Source organism: Erythranthe guttata, chromosome 12 (assembly GCF_056151865.1).
Source record: "Erythranthe guttata isolate IM_541 chromosome 12, IM_541, whole genome shotgun sequence".
Lineage (NCBI taxonomy): Eukaryota > Viridiplantae > Streptophyta > Magnoliopsida > Lamiales > Phrymaceae > Erythranthe > Erythranthe guttata.
Window position 1 is genome coordinate 17,436,661 of NC_142544.1, and position 15,070 is coordinate 17,451,730.

General features: G+C 38.0%; 3 protein-coding genes across 6 annotated transcripts; 1 reads left to right on the top strand and 2 right to left on the bottom strand.

Annotated features, from left to right (window-relative positions):
• Positions 1 to 659: 659 nt before the first annotated feature.
• Positions 660 to 4,490, top strand: LOC105967459 (HIPL1 protein). The gene is made up of 7 exons (XM_012992056.2): positions 660 to 1,309; positions 1,381 to 1,544; positions 1,648 to 2,451; positions 3,129 to 3,345; positions 3,432 to 3,610; positions 3,695 to 3,933; positions 4,033 to 4,490. Exons 1-7 carry the CDS (start codon positions 1,177 to 1,179, stop codon positions 4,421 to 4,423), a joined length of 2,127 nt encoding a protein of 708 aa, XP_012847510.2. The 5' UTR covers positions 660 to 1,176; the 3' UTR covers positions 4,424 to 4,490.
• Positions 4,491 to 4,593: 103 nt separating this feature from the next.
• Positions 4,594 to 8,964, bottom strand: LOC105967458 (Pentatricopeptide repeat (PPR-like) superfamily protein). 4 transcript variants are annotated; one of them, XR_016034608.1, is made up of 4 exons: positions 8,832 to 8,964; positions 5,587 to 7,938; positions 5,246 to 5,398; positions 4,594 to 5,164 (listed from the first exon to the last, which is right to left on the bottom strand). XR_016034608.1 is itself a non-coding variant. In XM_012992054.2 (3 exons), the coding sequence occupies exon 2, from the start codon at positions 7,845 to 7,847 to the stop codon at positions 5,631 to 5,633; it is 2,217 nt and encodes a 738-aa protein (XP_012847508.1). In that variant the 5' UTR covers positions 7,848 to 7,938; positions 8,832 to 8,936; the 3' UTR covers positions 4,594 to 5,398; positions 5,587 to 5,630. The 4 variants fall into 4 exon arrangements, 2 of the variants coding, with proteins under 2 accessions (XP_012847508.1, XP_088682132.1); XR_016034609.1 differs by having other exon boundaries at positions 5,587 to 7,911; positions 8,832 to 8,916; XM_012992054.2 differs by having other exon boundaries at positions 4,594 to 5,398; positions 8,832 to 8,936.
• A 1,309-nt stretch (positions 8,965 to 10,273) lies between these two features.
• On the bottom strand, positions 10,274 to 14,268 carry LOC105967402 (hydroxyproline O-galactosyltransferase GALT6). The gene is made up of 7 exons (XM_088826007.1): positions 12,992 to 14,268; positions 12,125 to 12,357; positions 11,752 to 12,042; positions 11,514 to 11,642; positions 11,263 to 11,436; positions 10,823 to 10,930; positions 10,274 to 10,737 (listed from the first exon to the last, which is right to left on the bottom strand). Exons 1-7 carry the CDS (start codon positions 13,827 to 13,829, stop codon positions 10,528 to 10,530), a joined length of 1,983 nt encoding a protein of 660 aa, XP_088682133.1. The 5' UTR covers positions 13,830 to 14,268; the 3' UTR covers positions 10,274 to 10,527.
• Between the last annotated feature and the right edge of the window lie 802 nt (positions 14,269 to 15,070).

The following is a 15,070-nucleotide window of genomic DNA, read 5'->3' on the forward strand; positions in this document are numbered from 1 at the left end:
TACTTTGGTTTGTATATATGGGCTTTATAATTTTGGGCCAAGAACTTAACTTTTATTATGGGTCCAAAACAAATATTTAAATATTATTTTATTGATTCTACTTTATCTGTTTACAAGTCAAGAGTTTATGACGCAACCACTGACGCACTTCCTCTCAACAGATAAGCAATAATGTGAGTGATTGTCTGTTTCTGTCCTTCTGTAATTCTTTTTACATTTCCTTTTTTTTTTTTCAAACTTTGTTGTACGGTTATTGTAAATTTATTTATTTTTTGCGACAAATCAAATTTTATCCAAAATTCAAAGAGTCTTTTTTTCATATAATTCTCAATTTTTTTTTAAGGAATTGGAAAATATCCGAATTAAGAAAATTATCAGATATCCACGGTTTTGTAAAATATACACCCGATAAAACACATTATGTAAAATTTTACACAATTGAATGTGAAAATGTCAAAGTGTACAAGTCCAACCACCTCTATCCGACAACCAGATTAGTCTACAACCAATTCAATAAATGCAAAACCATATTTCGAATTTAACCTAAAATGTTACTCAATAAATTCACACAGTAGGGGACCCTTTTAAATCTTTCTAGATCCCTAATAAACATTCAAATTTATTTATGTTCATTGTTTTTCCAATCTTCGAAAGAGTGTGTGGAAACTGAAAAACAATTAGTCAAAAAAGGAAAGACCAATAAATGACTAAGTGTGAATTTAAGTGGTGTGTCACCACTCACCAACAATCACCAAACCTGTTTTGCTATCTTATACTATATCATATAATTAATTTGTCCCAAAACATTATTTTAAACTTGTTTAATTTAAGCACTGAGATTTTGTATGAATTGACATGTGAAAGTCAAACCAAACCCCATCTCTGGAAATTATGTGCTTTAAAACTTTTATTGACATTAAAAGTCCATACCATACCCCCACATTTATATCAATCAATGGAATGAATTTTCTAAAGTTGAGAGTGGCTTCTCGATTATCATTTTTTTGTATATTTTAATGATTCCCACCTTTTTGCCTCTTCACCATTTTTATATACATAATAATAATAATGCCTGCTTTAATTTAGTGTGTGTGTGTGTGTATATATCTATATATTAATAATAACACAGTAGTAGTGTACCTGTAGGAGAGAAGAAGATAAGGGTTTAATGGCCGTATGAGTGGCTCCTGCATGAAATTTTACGAACAAACTAACATGGACAAATTATTGATTTCCTTCTACTTTTTCTGTTTGCTGCTGCTGCTCTTGTTCCCTTCTTCTTCTTCCTTTCCCTTGTGCACTGACCTCAGTAAGTGTGTGTGTGTTTTCTGTGTGTGTTTTTGGGGTGCCATTTTTTTATTATTTTTTAATGAATTACAGGGGCACCTACCAGCTCGAAGGGGGGGAGTTTGGCCGCCTTCTGTCCGTACAGTGGCCAAACTTGCTGTAATTCATCGGAAGATCTGCTGCTGCAGAACCGTTTTCTGGCCATGAACATATCTCATTCCCCCTGTGCTTCTGCTGTCAAATCAATCCTCTGTTCTGTCAGTTTTTCTTTTTTTTTCTCCTTGAATTATCTTCTTCTTCTTCTTCATGAATCACATCTCCGCCATTGATTTTCACCTAATCGTTTATGTTTTTCCTCAGACCTGCGATCCGTTCTCAGCGAAGCTGTTCGCCGCCGAGTCGGAGCTCCGAACAGTTCCCTTCCTCTGCAACTCCACCGCCGCAACATCACTCTCATCTCTCTCAACCAACACCAACAATGGATTCTGCTCAACTGTTTGGGAATCCTGTAAGGACACATCCATTTCCAACTCCCCCTTCGCCCCCTCGCTCCAAACCAAGGCGGCGATTCCACGGAACGCCACGTCATCCAAACTAACCGATCTCTGGCAATCCGAATCGGACTTCTGCGCCGCCTTCGGCGGCGCCGCCGCCGCAGATCAGAACACACTCTGCTTCAACGGCGAACCTACATCCCTCAACAAAACCGACACATTATCCCCACCAAAGGGGATCTGCCTCGAGAAAATCGGAAACGGTTCGTACATCAATATGGTTGCCCACCCGGACGGATCGAACCGGGCTTTCTTCTCAAACCTGGCCGGCAAGATCTGGTTGGCCGATATCCCCGATCAGGATTCAGGGGAAGCGTTGGGAATCGACGAATCGAGTCCGTTCGTTGATTTGACGGATCAAGTTTATCTGGACACCAGCTTTGGAATGATGGGAATGGCGTTTCATCCCGACTTTGCATCCAACGGCCGGTTCTTTGCGTCGTTCAACTGCGATAAAGAGAAGTCGCCGGGATGTGGTGGGAGGTGCGCGTGCAATTTAGACGCCGGCTGTGATCCGTCGGAGTTAGGGTCTTTTGGTGGAGAGGTTTGCAAGTATCACACTGTTATTGCTGAGTATACTGCTAATGGAACCGCTTCTACCCCTTCCATGGTAAAACCCTCTTTTCCTTATATATTTATTTATTTCTCTTTTTTTTTCGGTTAAATTAAATTAACATGACTTGATAGACATTATTAATTAAGATTTGTCAAATAATTCGAAATTTTTCGATTTTGAACAATAGTTTTACGAACTTTAAAAACACTATTTAATTTGAAATTGGAAAATATATATGAGATTCTGATTTCTGAATTCCGAATCAATTTGAATTTTCTATTTTTTTTTTAAGATTCAAATATTTTAGTTATAATATCAATATTACTACGTATTTTATATTACAAGTGAATAAGAAAACATAATTTCTAATTTCTGCCTATTACGATTCAATTTTGTGACCAAGTTTTTGTCATTGCAATTTCCGATATTCTGATTTTTTTTCAGAACAAAACAGGAATTACTTTTTTACTTCTGAAAATTATTTTCTTGAGCGCTAATTTCGATATGATACGTCCAATTTCTACCATTAACTATTAAACAATCCTTCACATATAACTCAATACATCTACATTGTATAATCACAAATCACAAATCCCAAATATAAGATTAATTACCTTCTAAAAATTAAAAAAAAAAAAAAAAAAGAAAAGAAAAGAAAAAAGATTAATAACATATCACATTATGTAAAAGTAGAATGCATCTAAATTTGTTATTTGATGTGAGATGTGTAGGCAAAACGGGCAAAACCTCAAGAAGTGAGGAGAATATTCACACTAGGGCTACCCTTCACAGCAAACCATGGTGGACAAATTCTATTTGGACCAGCTGATGGGTACATGTATATCATGTTAGGAGATGGAGGGAGCAAAGGTGATCCCTTTAATTTTGCCCAGAACAAGAAATCGCTCCTCGGCAAAATCATCAGGGTCAATATCGACAATATACCAAGTCGGTATAGTATTCACTTTCTTCTTGCATCTACATACTGTATTAATTGAGCCTATATATATTGATCGAATAATTTTGATTTTCAGGTGACGATGAAATAGTTAAGCAAGGGCTATGGGGAAACTATTCAATCCCTCGAGATAACCCTTATTCCGATGATAAAGAAATGGAACCTGAAATATGGGCTTACGGTTTGAGGAATCCGTGGCGTTGTAGCTTTGATTCAGAAAGGCCGTCTTACTTCCTATGCGCTGATGTGGGACAGGTTCGAATTCATTCTTTTTAAGGCACCTCGTATTTTATTCGAGTACTCGTCTGCACACTTGCTGATAACAGTCTTTACATGCAGGATCAATACGAAGAAGTTGATATCATCTCAAAGGGGGGGAACTATGGATGGCGTGTCTACGAAGGCCCTCTCGTTTTTCAGCCACAAAAAACGCCAGGTGGAAACACATCTGCCGCCTCGATAGACCCAATCTTCCCTGTGCTCAGCTACAGCCACGCCAATTTCAATAAACTTGGTTCTGCAGCAATATCGGGTGGATACTTCTATCGTGCTCAAACCGATCCATGTACCTATGGAAGGTAAAAAGAACACAAGTTAATTGTCTGTCTTTATTTCTTTGCACACAATCTTGATTAAATTAAAGTTACCTTTTTTTTTTTTACCTCAATGTGTTTCAGTTACTTGTATGGAGATTTGTATGCAAGTCATATTTGGGCAGCATCGGAAAACCCCAGAAATAGTGGAAACTTTACGACTAGTGACGCGCCTTTCAGCTGTGCTCCAGATTCTCCGATCAAATGCGACTCTGTGCCCAACAGCAATTTACCTGCTTTAGAGTACATATTTTCGTTCGGAGAGGATAATAGAAAAGATGTGTACATTTTGACACAGAGCGGTGTGTACAGAGTAGTTCGTCCAGGGAGGTGCAGTTATGCCTGCTCGAAGGAAGTTGTGACTTCTACTAATTCTCCTCCCTCTGCTCCGTCTAGTGGCTATCTTGCTCGTCCGTATTCGGCACTGATTCTTCTTGTTTCTGTAGCTCTTGTTTTGCTGGAGCTTTACTTGTGACATGCAAGAGTTTCTTGTGCTGAAACTCGGAGGATCTTAATGAATAACAGACTTTCTTTACCTGGTATTTTCAGTTTAGCTAACCATTCTGATAACGAGTTCACGTGACATTATATCTTTCGATACACTAATCTAATAAAAAAAAATAAAAAAAAAAAAACCAGGAGAGAAAAAAAGAAGAATAAAAATTCGATTTACGTGATTGTAAACTGTGGTGAAAAACAAATTTATTTCATTGTCGAAACAGAATATTGATGGCATCGTTGGAAAGCCCTACAGTAAGGACAATTTCCTTCTTGTTTGCATCGAAATTCACGCATTAGCCCTGCTGTAGCAAAATTCTCTATAGGATTCTCTGTTCACTGATACCATTACCAGAATATTGATAAGTATAATTCAGAATCCAATTCTTTCCTTTCCAACATACCGCTGCAGTATTCGGTATTACCTTCAACTCTTTGCGCAAAGCTCCTTCCTCAAATTCAATAAATTAGAGCACTCTCCTTTCTCTTCCTCGTTGCTATTTCTCGCTATTTCATTGGAGCATTAGATGCCAATTGCGTGTAAAATAGGTGAATCGGCCACTAGCAGAAATCAACTTTAAAAAAAAAAAAAAAAAAAAAATCCTTAGGCATGCATCTCCACCTATGAAAACCATAGTAGTCTCCCTTTTTACAGGCAAGGCATCATCAAGCTTTTTATCTGATGACACACTGTGAACTTCCTGCCTCTTTGCGAGACCTGTATTGTGTGGTAACGTATGAAGACTGCAAAAGGTCGATCCTCCATATTTTATGGAATGACTTAACAAACATCCATTACCCTGATCGAGATACGGAAGTCGGCAGAAGTATAATCAAGAAGTGATCATTTCTTCTTTCTTCCACCTGAAGCAACCAAATGGATTGTCTGACCAAGGGATTTTACTTATCCCTTGGTCTAATTAGTGAACCATCTCTCTGAAAGATGTTCCACCTGGAAATCAACAAACAAATATTCACATTAAACATATATGCCAATAAAAACTTACGAGTGGACATAATTGCAACGGAAAATGTCACCAAGGGACTTATCACTAACAAAGATAACAAATTAGCCACTTCTCATGGAACCAATAATTATACCGTTGACAAGAAAAATAGCGTAAAAAGCAGATTTTTTACCATGGTTCTCCAATGTCGCTTGCACGAAACCCAAGATATAAGACTTACGTCCTTCCACCTTTGCTATTATCACCGACAAACTTCTCAACAGCCTCGTCACAAAGCACCAAAGTTAAATCAACATTCCCCTCCTCGTAATTCATCTCTGCGAAGGTGCAGTATATCTCCGTGTCTGGAGATAATTCTTTTTTCCTCATCTCTTCAAAAAGTTCTCTGGCCTCCATATACTTCTTCCTTTTAATAAATCCTTTAATCAGTGCATTATAGGTCTCAACCGTAAGATTAAATCCCTTCTCAACCATTTCTTTATGCAAAAACCACGCTTCCTTCATATTCCTCATTTTGCAATGCCCTCGTATCAGTATATTATACGTATTCTCATCTGGTGTCACTCCCTGATTATACATACCCCGGTAAACTTCAGTGGCTGAACGCATATCATTTCTAACACAGTGCTGTTTAATAAGAGAATTGTAAGTGGTGGAATTAGGCATTATGCCCTTCTCCAACATCCAGTTTAGCAGCTTCTGACCATCTTCTAGCATCCCCGACATACAAAACCCATTCATCAGAACATTGAATGTGACAACAGTTGGTTTAATCCCCTTCTTTAACATCTCATGAAGCAGCTGGTGTGCCATAACCATTTCACCGTTTTTGCAGTACGCATCCATTAGAGTAGTGTAGGTATAAACATCGGGACCTATCTTAGCCACCTCCATATCTTTCATCAGCTTCACAGCTTGCTCTATATTCCCGGACTTACAAAGACCGTTGAGAAGTGCATTCCATGTGTAAATATTGAGAACGAGTCCCTTTTCACACATCTCGTGAAGAAGTTCGTTTGCTGTATCGACATCCCCTTTTTTACAGAGCCCGTCAACCAGTGCAGTGTACGTGACTACGTTTGGAATCAGCCCCACCTGAATCATCTCATTATGAAGAGAAAACGCCTTTTCGATTTCACCTGCCTTGCAGTAACCGTCAATAAGCGTAGTGTAAGTAAATTCATCTGCTTTTAATCCAATATTCAGCATTTCATAAAAGAGGTGGTCTGCTTCGGCTACTTTTCCGTTCTGACAGAAGCCACAAATTAGAGCAGTATATGTGATAACATCTGGAATAATATTCCGACTTTGTATTTCATCGTACATTCTGGATGCAGAAGCAGTATTCCCGATTTTGCTAAACCCATCAATGAGAGTGGTGTAGACTGCATTATCAGGAAAGATTCCCTGAGAAATCATCTCCCTCAATACCTTTTCGGCATCTAACACTTTACCACTCTTGCACAGAAGAAGGATTATACTGTTAAAGGTGAAGGCATTTGGCTTCAAACCTTTCTGTTGCATATTTTCAACAACGTTTAGCCCCGAATTAAGTTCTCCTTGATTACAATATCCGTTAATTACTGTACTGTAGCTCACAGCATCAGGAATGCAACCTCTTAAATCCATTTGCAGAAGTAGCTTATGAGCTTCTTTCGTGTTCCCCAACCGACAAAGTGAATGTATGACTATATTATAGGATACAGTATTCCACTGAATACCCACTTCAGAAAACTCACAGAAAACCTTTAACGACATTTTGGGACCATCGGGCTCTTTCGAAAGTCTGGAAAGAAACATGTTGCATGAATCAAGAGAGAGAACCACACCATAATTCAGCATCTTATCGAAGACCTTTCTCGCATCATCAAGATGTCCATCTTCAATAAGACATTGGAAAAAAATGTCAAAGATGCAGGGATCTGAACCCCAATCCTTGTAAGTGTATATTAATTTTTCAAGAAACTGGGAGACCGAGATATTGCCATCAATGCTCGGTTTTGTCCAGAATTCATGTAAAAGTTTTTGAGCCATCTCTAGATCGTTAGCTCCGACAGCAATTTGAATAAGGATGCAGCACGCCTCAAGTGACGGGTATCTTCTGATGCAAGACCAGTCAAATAAATTTACAATTAGTCTGTAATCGGTTTTTATGTCCATCAGAACCCAAAGGAGATGGTCGGGCCTGAATTTCGATTCAAAGGGCTTCAGAATCTGGCGAAAGGGCTCACATCGGCGTTGCTTGATGACAGTTGAGATATGGTGGACAAATTCAGAGTCTTTTATAGAAGGTTTTTTCGGTGAATAATCAGGAAAAGGCCTCACACCGGATGAGTCAAAGGAAGAAGAACTGAAAAGGCATACGAATAGATGAGGTCTGCTTGAACTTGGGTGTTTATAACAAGCCGAAGGGATGATGGGGCGCCTCTTCATTCTGGTGTAAGAGATCCATCAGTATAGGTTTCGAGAATTACATGTCCGATTTGAAGTAGCTCTCCTGCAAGGTTACCAATCACCGGATCACCTAGTACATGAAATAATGGTGCATTACTTTTATATGCTTTACATCTTACTAAAGTAAATTAAGTGAATACTCCCCATCGAAATCCAAACAAACTGCCATAGAGATACAAACTGAAAAGCTCTAACACACAATTTGTTCCCAAGAATGATCTGATCTTACGTTTTCAAAACTATTCAAACTTCATAGTATAACAGTACAAGAACTAAATATCAAAAAAATCAAAAGTTACTTTCGTGCATAACGCTCGGAGCAGTCAATCTTCAATCAAGAAACACATAGGGTAGAGTTGCATACTGGCCCATATGCTAATTCGAAACATTAAATTACTCTAAAAAATCTCGTAACAGTTTCCCGTTAACCAGACAACTACTAGACCTCTAGTCAATACAAAACGAGAGTTTCACTTCAATATCTTTACAATTTTTATTCTCATTGATTATCAAACCAAGAAACACAATTGAATTAACGTCAACAACCGTCATACAGTCACTGATTCATGTATGCCATAGAAAACTTATGTGCAGCAGCAGCAGCAATAACTGTGAACATCATTGCATAAGTACACAGCTGAAGTAAAGAAGAAGTGAAGAACTCAAGGCAATTCATCAAACATGTAGCGGGCACAACACCCTATAACACATTTCACGATAAACATTTCAAATAAAATCAACGAAAATAACTGAACTAACACGGAAAACATTCAACCTGAGTATGAATTGATACCGATAATGCATTTTTTTCACAATCGTCGGTAAAACTATTGGGGGGTGGGGGAGGCGAGGGGGGCGTATGAGGAGGTTAAAAAAAACGAAAAATAAAGCTCAATTAAATCATAAATTGAATAAAAAAAAATCAACTCTTATTCTTAATCAATCCGAAGAGCAAAGGTAAACCTGCAGGAGTAGAGAATGCTGAAGAAGACGAGCTTTTAGCTGCTTCAGGTTTTGGCATAGTTTTGAACTTCTGTCATTTTTATTTATTTTTTCTGACCTTCTTTTATGGGCTTTTTTCTTTTTACTTTCGGGCTTTTACTATAATCCACCTATTTCGGGCTTTTACTACAATCCATCTAATTTGGGCTATACGTAATCCAGGTTCCGGCCCGGAACGAACTAAACATGTGGCGGATTAGTTGTGGACTGCCTTCAATCGAAATACTTACATAAAGTCTAGCTTCTTCAATACGAACTAACATATCCGACTTACAAATTATGCACTCAAGATCAGTACTTACAACAGACTGTCAAAGAGATACGGAAATAACTCAAATCTATTTTATTTTTCTCTCGAAATACTATCATTATTCTTTTCAAAACTCCGTGGTGAAAAACGACAATGGGGACTGATATTTATAGACTTTAGAATGCGTACACTACCTAGTTAAGCGAGAAAACAAACACTAAGATAATGAGCAAGTGAATTAGTGAAATAGAATAAATAATCAACCACTGATCCATTATTAATAACCGTCTAACTTATGACCTAATTTGGATTTTAAGAAAGTTAAAACACGTGGACTAAATTGTCGACTACTTTCAATATCAATAATCGAACATCCAGTCTCGTGCATTTAATCATTTCAATTGTTGGATTTGATGTTAGAAAAATTTAACTAGTCATTCCCATTGATCTACATTTAATTTAAATCAAATGAGTATTATAAGGCCAATGTTTTTATTTATTTTTATTTTTAAAAAAACATATGAACCAAGGGCCCCTCCCAATCAACGGTTCAACCCTTACATATAACCTGCACCACCGATCAACGGCACACGTTCACCACCCACACAGGCTGCCACACAATCACCTCCATAGACTACAACAACCAAGTCATCATCATTTCCGAGCCCACCATATCACCCTGTACATGCACACAACCAAGCAAAGGCTTCGATCTCGACTCCACCCCGCCTTTCTCCTTCCACGATGACACAGCTCTTTGCCAATTTACAAATAACGCCACCTCCACCTTCACTATGTGTGATTCACAAACCGAATCCATTCGCAGCCTTTTTTATTCCTGCGAGCCAATCAGCAGGCTTAGTAGTAGTTCACCGATATCCACTTGCTGTGTGTATGCATGCACAAATCCCAAAAAAAATCATACGATTATTCGAACAAATCCTTCACCTGTCAAATTTGAAGCAAAACAAGAAAAGAAAGTGTCAGCTGATGAGATCATACGATTATTCGAACATAGATACAAGCAAAACAAGAAGCGAAAAGGCCGCTATTTCACTGCAGCGAAAAGTTTAGCGAAAATTCCGATCTCATCCAAAAGCAGGATTTTTCAGCATAAGCTCATAATAATACATGCGTACACAAAATACCAAAAAAAAAGTAGAGAGTTGATATATTAGTGGAATAGTGTTGGTGTTACAAATAGTTTCACATAAATCAAAGAGTAAAACTGATTCCTAGCAGTTACAAAAATGAGGCCGCAAGACATCGTGGATGGAAAAATAAATAAATCATCTAGAAAATGACAGATACGCCCCCCCTACTCAAGGATCAGCTATTCGAACTATGTACAAGCTAAACGAGAAGCTCTGTTTCTTTGGCTTGTAGTGGTCTGAAATTCTCGAGCGGTCATCTCATGTTGCAGCAAAGGGGTTTGCCGTGGAGTTGCAATTTATGCCATAAGCAAGTCATCTGTCTCGGAGATTGGTAGTGTGAAGTATAATAACCCTCTATACATCCAAATTGACAGAACTTCAAACTGTGCACGTATTCGACTGGCCTTGAGCTATTGAACTGCTCCACCCACATTCCCATGCTAACGTCTTCCATCTTGAATAACTGAGTCAATTCGAAATTTTGGGGCTCAATTTAAGTACATATATACAGTCACACACACACACACACAGACAAAGGGAACACATACTCTTAGTTTATGTTCCTCGAACTCAGACACAATGTATTGTGCTATGTCGGATGATACAATATAACCAGGTCCATTTGCGTATGGTGGATACGCCTCTTCCGGCCATTCCTGCATACCCACAAAAGAAAGCAAAAGTGAGCAAATCCCACCCAAAAAAAAAAAAAGGGACTAGAAAGGCAAGAACAATTATGACGAGTAATCCAAGATATTATATTTTTCCTTTTACTCACAATGGTTATCTGAGGCAAATAAGTAAATCAATCCAAAATTTAGATTTTGCATTCTTGGAATAAGACAGGAACCCCAAATAAAATAAAATATATATATTACGTATTGTAAATTAGAAGGAAAAAAAATGTTTACAACGTTACAAAAAATAAACGAACAATCTAACAAAGAAGTCAGAGGAGAAAGACATACTAGGATATCATAATTCATACCTCATATGTGACTGCCCATTTACCATGTCGTAAAGGTTTGTGGTAATAGTTGATATTCCCAACATAGAAACTTCTACCACTTTCGATTTTGTTCAGCTCCGTTATTACAGCATCTATCCTCACAAATGTGTCGTCATCACATTTCATTATATACTTGGCCGCCACCGTGCGAACCTAAAAACAACTAGATATGTATAAATTGTCGAAAGAAGATTATGCGACAATCGTAAAGGATAGTAAAGGTGACTCACCCCGTATTCGCAAATTGCAATAGTCTTGAGTACAACGAGGTCATAGTTATCCATATAAGGCACTATAACAATATCACCAAAATACTCCGATTCTTTCATCAGCTCCACATTCACTTCCTTTCTAGCATGCTGCCGAAAACAATAATTCAAGAAACAAAAACAGAAATTAAAAATCAAGCCTTTTTCAAATAGCACAAAGTTCCAAGAAAGATTCCCATTTTTTATTGTCGTCTCTCACCATTGCCACAAAGAAACGAGTGACAACATTAGCAGACTTGACCGTTTTATACTGCATCCACGATTTTCTAACCGCCATCCGCTCGGCAAAGTGATTGCCAGCAGAGAGAATCCCGATAAAGAGCTCCACAGGTTCAGTGGGAATTTTTGGTGCTTTCCATTTGGAAGATAGCTCCAATTGCTTACGAGGAGCAGTACTCGGATGTGAAGTAGGCAAAGAAGCAGCAAATATCGAATGAATGTGAACATCCCCATTCATAAAAAGTCCCGTGGCGTCTTCGAGAGTGAAACCCTGTCAATATGACGCAAAACTTTCAAATGTCAGCATATGTCGAAAAAAATTCCTTACAAAAAGAGTTGCTAGAAATACTCACAGTGCGATAAGGAAAGGATGAAATGTGTCTCCCATCTACATTAATATGATAACCTTCCAATCCAGCAATAAGTGTAAGCACAAACAATTTGTTCTCTGCAAAAGGAAATGGCCAATCAACGGTAACCTTCTTTGTCCTACCGATCAACCTTTTCAACCACCATGTGGCCTTTGAGTCTTCGGACCCGCTGTCATCGTCACGGTTCCATTTCTCACATTTTACCTGTCCATCAACTTCGTACAATCGAAAAAAGTTCATGAATAACATGTTATTTCCAGGGGCAAGAACACAATTTTGGACGCCACAATTGTAATTTACTATAGGTACATAAAAGTGACAAAACGATGACAACTAACAAAACACAATGTTAACTAACATTCAACATTTCATCCACCACGGATCCCAAAACACCATTGTCTAGGGCATCAACAACTCAAATGACCTATCCCACCTATCAAAAGACCATAAAAAAATAATGGCATATCCGAATTTTTCTTTTCCTCAGAAACCAACATAATAAATAATAAGCAGTGCAAATTAACATAAACATATACATACAAAGTCCCTCGCCACTGACCTTCAGAATTCGTAACTCTAAAATGTGAAATTAACTACAATTTATCGTACGAAAGCAAACGATCAGTTATCAGATATTCAAAAAGTGTACAGATATTCAACAGTTCATCCACAACCGATCCAAAACACCATTTTGTAGGGCATCAACAAAAAATGGCATATCCAATAAAAAGATTCTCCGAAAGAAACACAACAATAAGCAGTGCAAATCAACATAAAAATATATACATTCATTCATGCATTTATCTTGCAGTGAACTCCGGATAAAATTATAAAAAAAAAATCCCTCACCAGTTTCCTCGTCTGCCTTGGACTTCCACCCTTCACACCGTTGAGCGGACCCCCACTGCATCCGATAACAAGTATTCTGCTCAATCACAGGGCGTCCACTCCAATCCCCTTTTAACCTCGGATTAAAATGAAGTATCCTAGGTGGGTCCTCCCCATCTACAGCCCTCAAACCCTGCAACTCCATCATAAACTGCGACACCATATCGCTCCCCTTCGGCACAGCTATCTTCGACTCGTTGTCAATGTGGGCCCACCGAGGCCTCCCCACAACCGTAATGTGGGACCCCAAAGACAAACCGCAAGGTATAACCATCATTTTCCCCTTCTTCACAAAATCATCACCCGACAAAACCACCGAATTAGGGCAGGGTTCCTCCTCCGCCCTCTTCGTTGTGCGGTTCTCCACCTCCCTCTGCAGTTTCCCGGACTTCAAATCCTCCAACACTACCTTGCCGGAGGCAAACGCATCCCTAACCACCCTGTGCAACTGAGAGAATTCATCACTCCCCACACTGTCGAACGCGTTGTCGTCGAAAATGAGGCCGGATATCCTGTTGAACTCCCCCATTTTCCGCTCCTGCGTGCGGAAAACCAATTTGTGCTTCTCCTTCTTGGAGAGCTGGTTGTCGATTTCGGCTCTGAACAAGGGGCGGGAGATGAGGGTTAAGGTGGGCTCCACCTCGGGGGCTTCTAACCCTAACCCAGTTTTCAAAACCATCGGAATCTCGAGGCTGATGAAAATTAGATACAGAAACAGCAGGCACGACAATATTTGAATCGATCGGAACCGGCTCAGTGAGATCAGCGAGTCGAACTTGGCTCGCTTGTTCGTACCCATTTCACAAAGGGCAAAAATCAAACAAACCCCCAAAAAAAATTAACAGTTTTTTTAAGCAATTACGGCGATGCAAATAGCAGATCAAACACCTGAGATTCGAGAACGGTTTTATCCTCCTCCCCCCAAAAAAAAGGAGGTTTACTTCATCGGCGCAGATGAACTAAACACTTGTGTATATACATTGAGGAATATAGAGAGAATTTTTTGCAGTGATTCAGAAGAATCGAAAAAAGTGGAAACAAAGATGATGCTGCTGGTAGTGGGGAATGCGTTTAAAGGTGGGATTTTTATTTTTTTATTTTTTATTTTTTAAATTTTTGATTTTTGATTTTTTTTGGAGTTGTAACAGATCAGGTGCGGTTGGGAGGAATTTTTGAAAAGTGGGAAACGTCGGCGTCAGGCTCGTGAAGACAAGGCGAACGGTGTCGTTTAGCGGTTCATCGATCTTTAATTTTTTTTTCTAATTAAATTAATTGTGTGATTAAGGAATTAATTGTTGTAGTTAATTTTAATTTTTTGTTTAGTGCAAGAAGAGACAGGTGGTCATGGGTTGCGAACAGGAGTCTTCAAGTTGGTCGTTTTCAAATATGTTTTTTTGAACTGTTTTAATTTACTGTTTATTATTTTTTATTTATTATTTATTATTCTTAAGGCAAAAGAGATGTTGAACTGTCAGATGTAGTTTTTATTGTTGATTTAGGTTTGAATTAATTAATTAATTATTTAATGTATTTGAATAAATAAATGCACTAGTATTAAAGTAGTATTAAACAAAGGTTTAAAGCAAGATTAAAAGGGGCTTTTAATGCCACATGCTACATGTTATTTTTCTTTTACAAACTTTGGTATAATAACTTACAAATCATACGAGATACCTAAATAATATTAGGTATCTGATGTACGATATACAAAATGGTGTTTGTAATTCTTTTTTAGGAAATATAATTAGGTGATTGTAAATTAAATTTAAGATACTTATTTATTTTTAAAATCGGAGGTTTTTGTAAAAATTGTGAAAATTTAGTTATAAATTTACCGGTTGACGCGTTTGCAAAATAAGCTTTAAAATTTCAAATTGTTACATAGTGCAATTATCTCAAATATCATTTATAAACTGATTTCCGTTTTCCTTAATATTGATGAGCCCAAATGATCTGGACTGGTTTAATTAAGTTGTAGGCTTGCACTGGTAAATTGGGGCTTGGCCCAATTCATGACATAGTATATGGATTATTATTAAT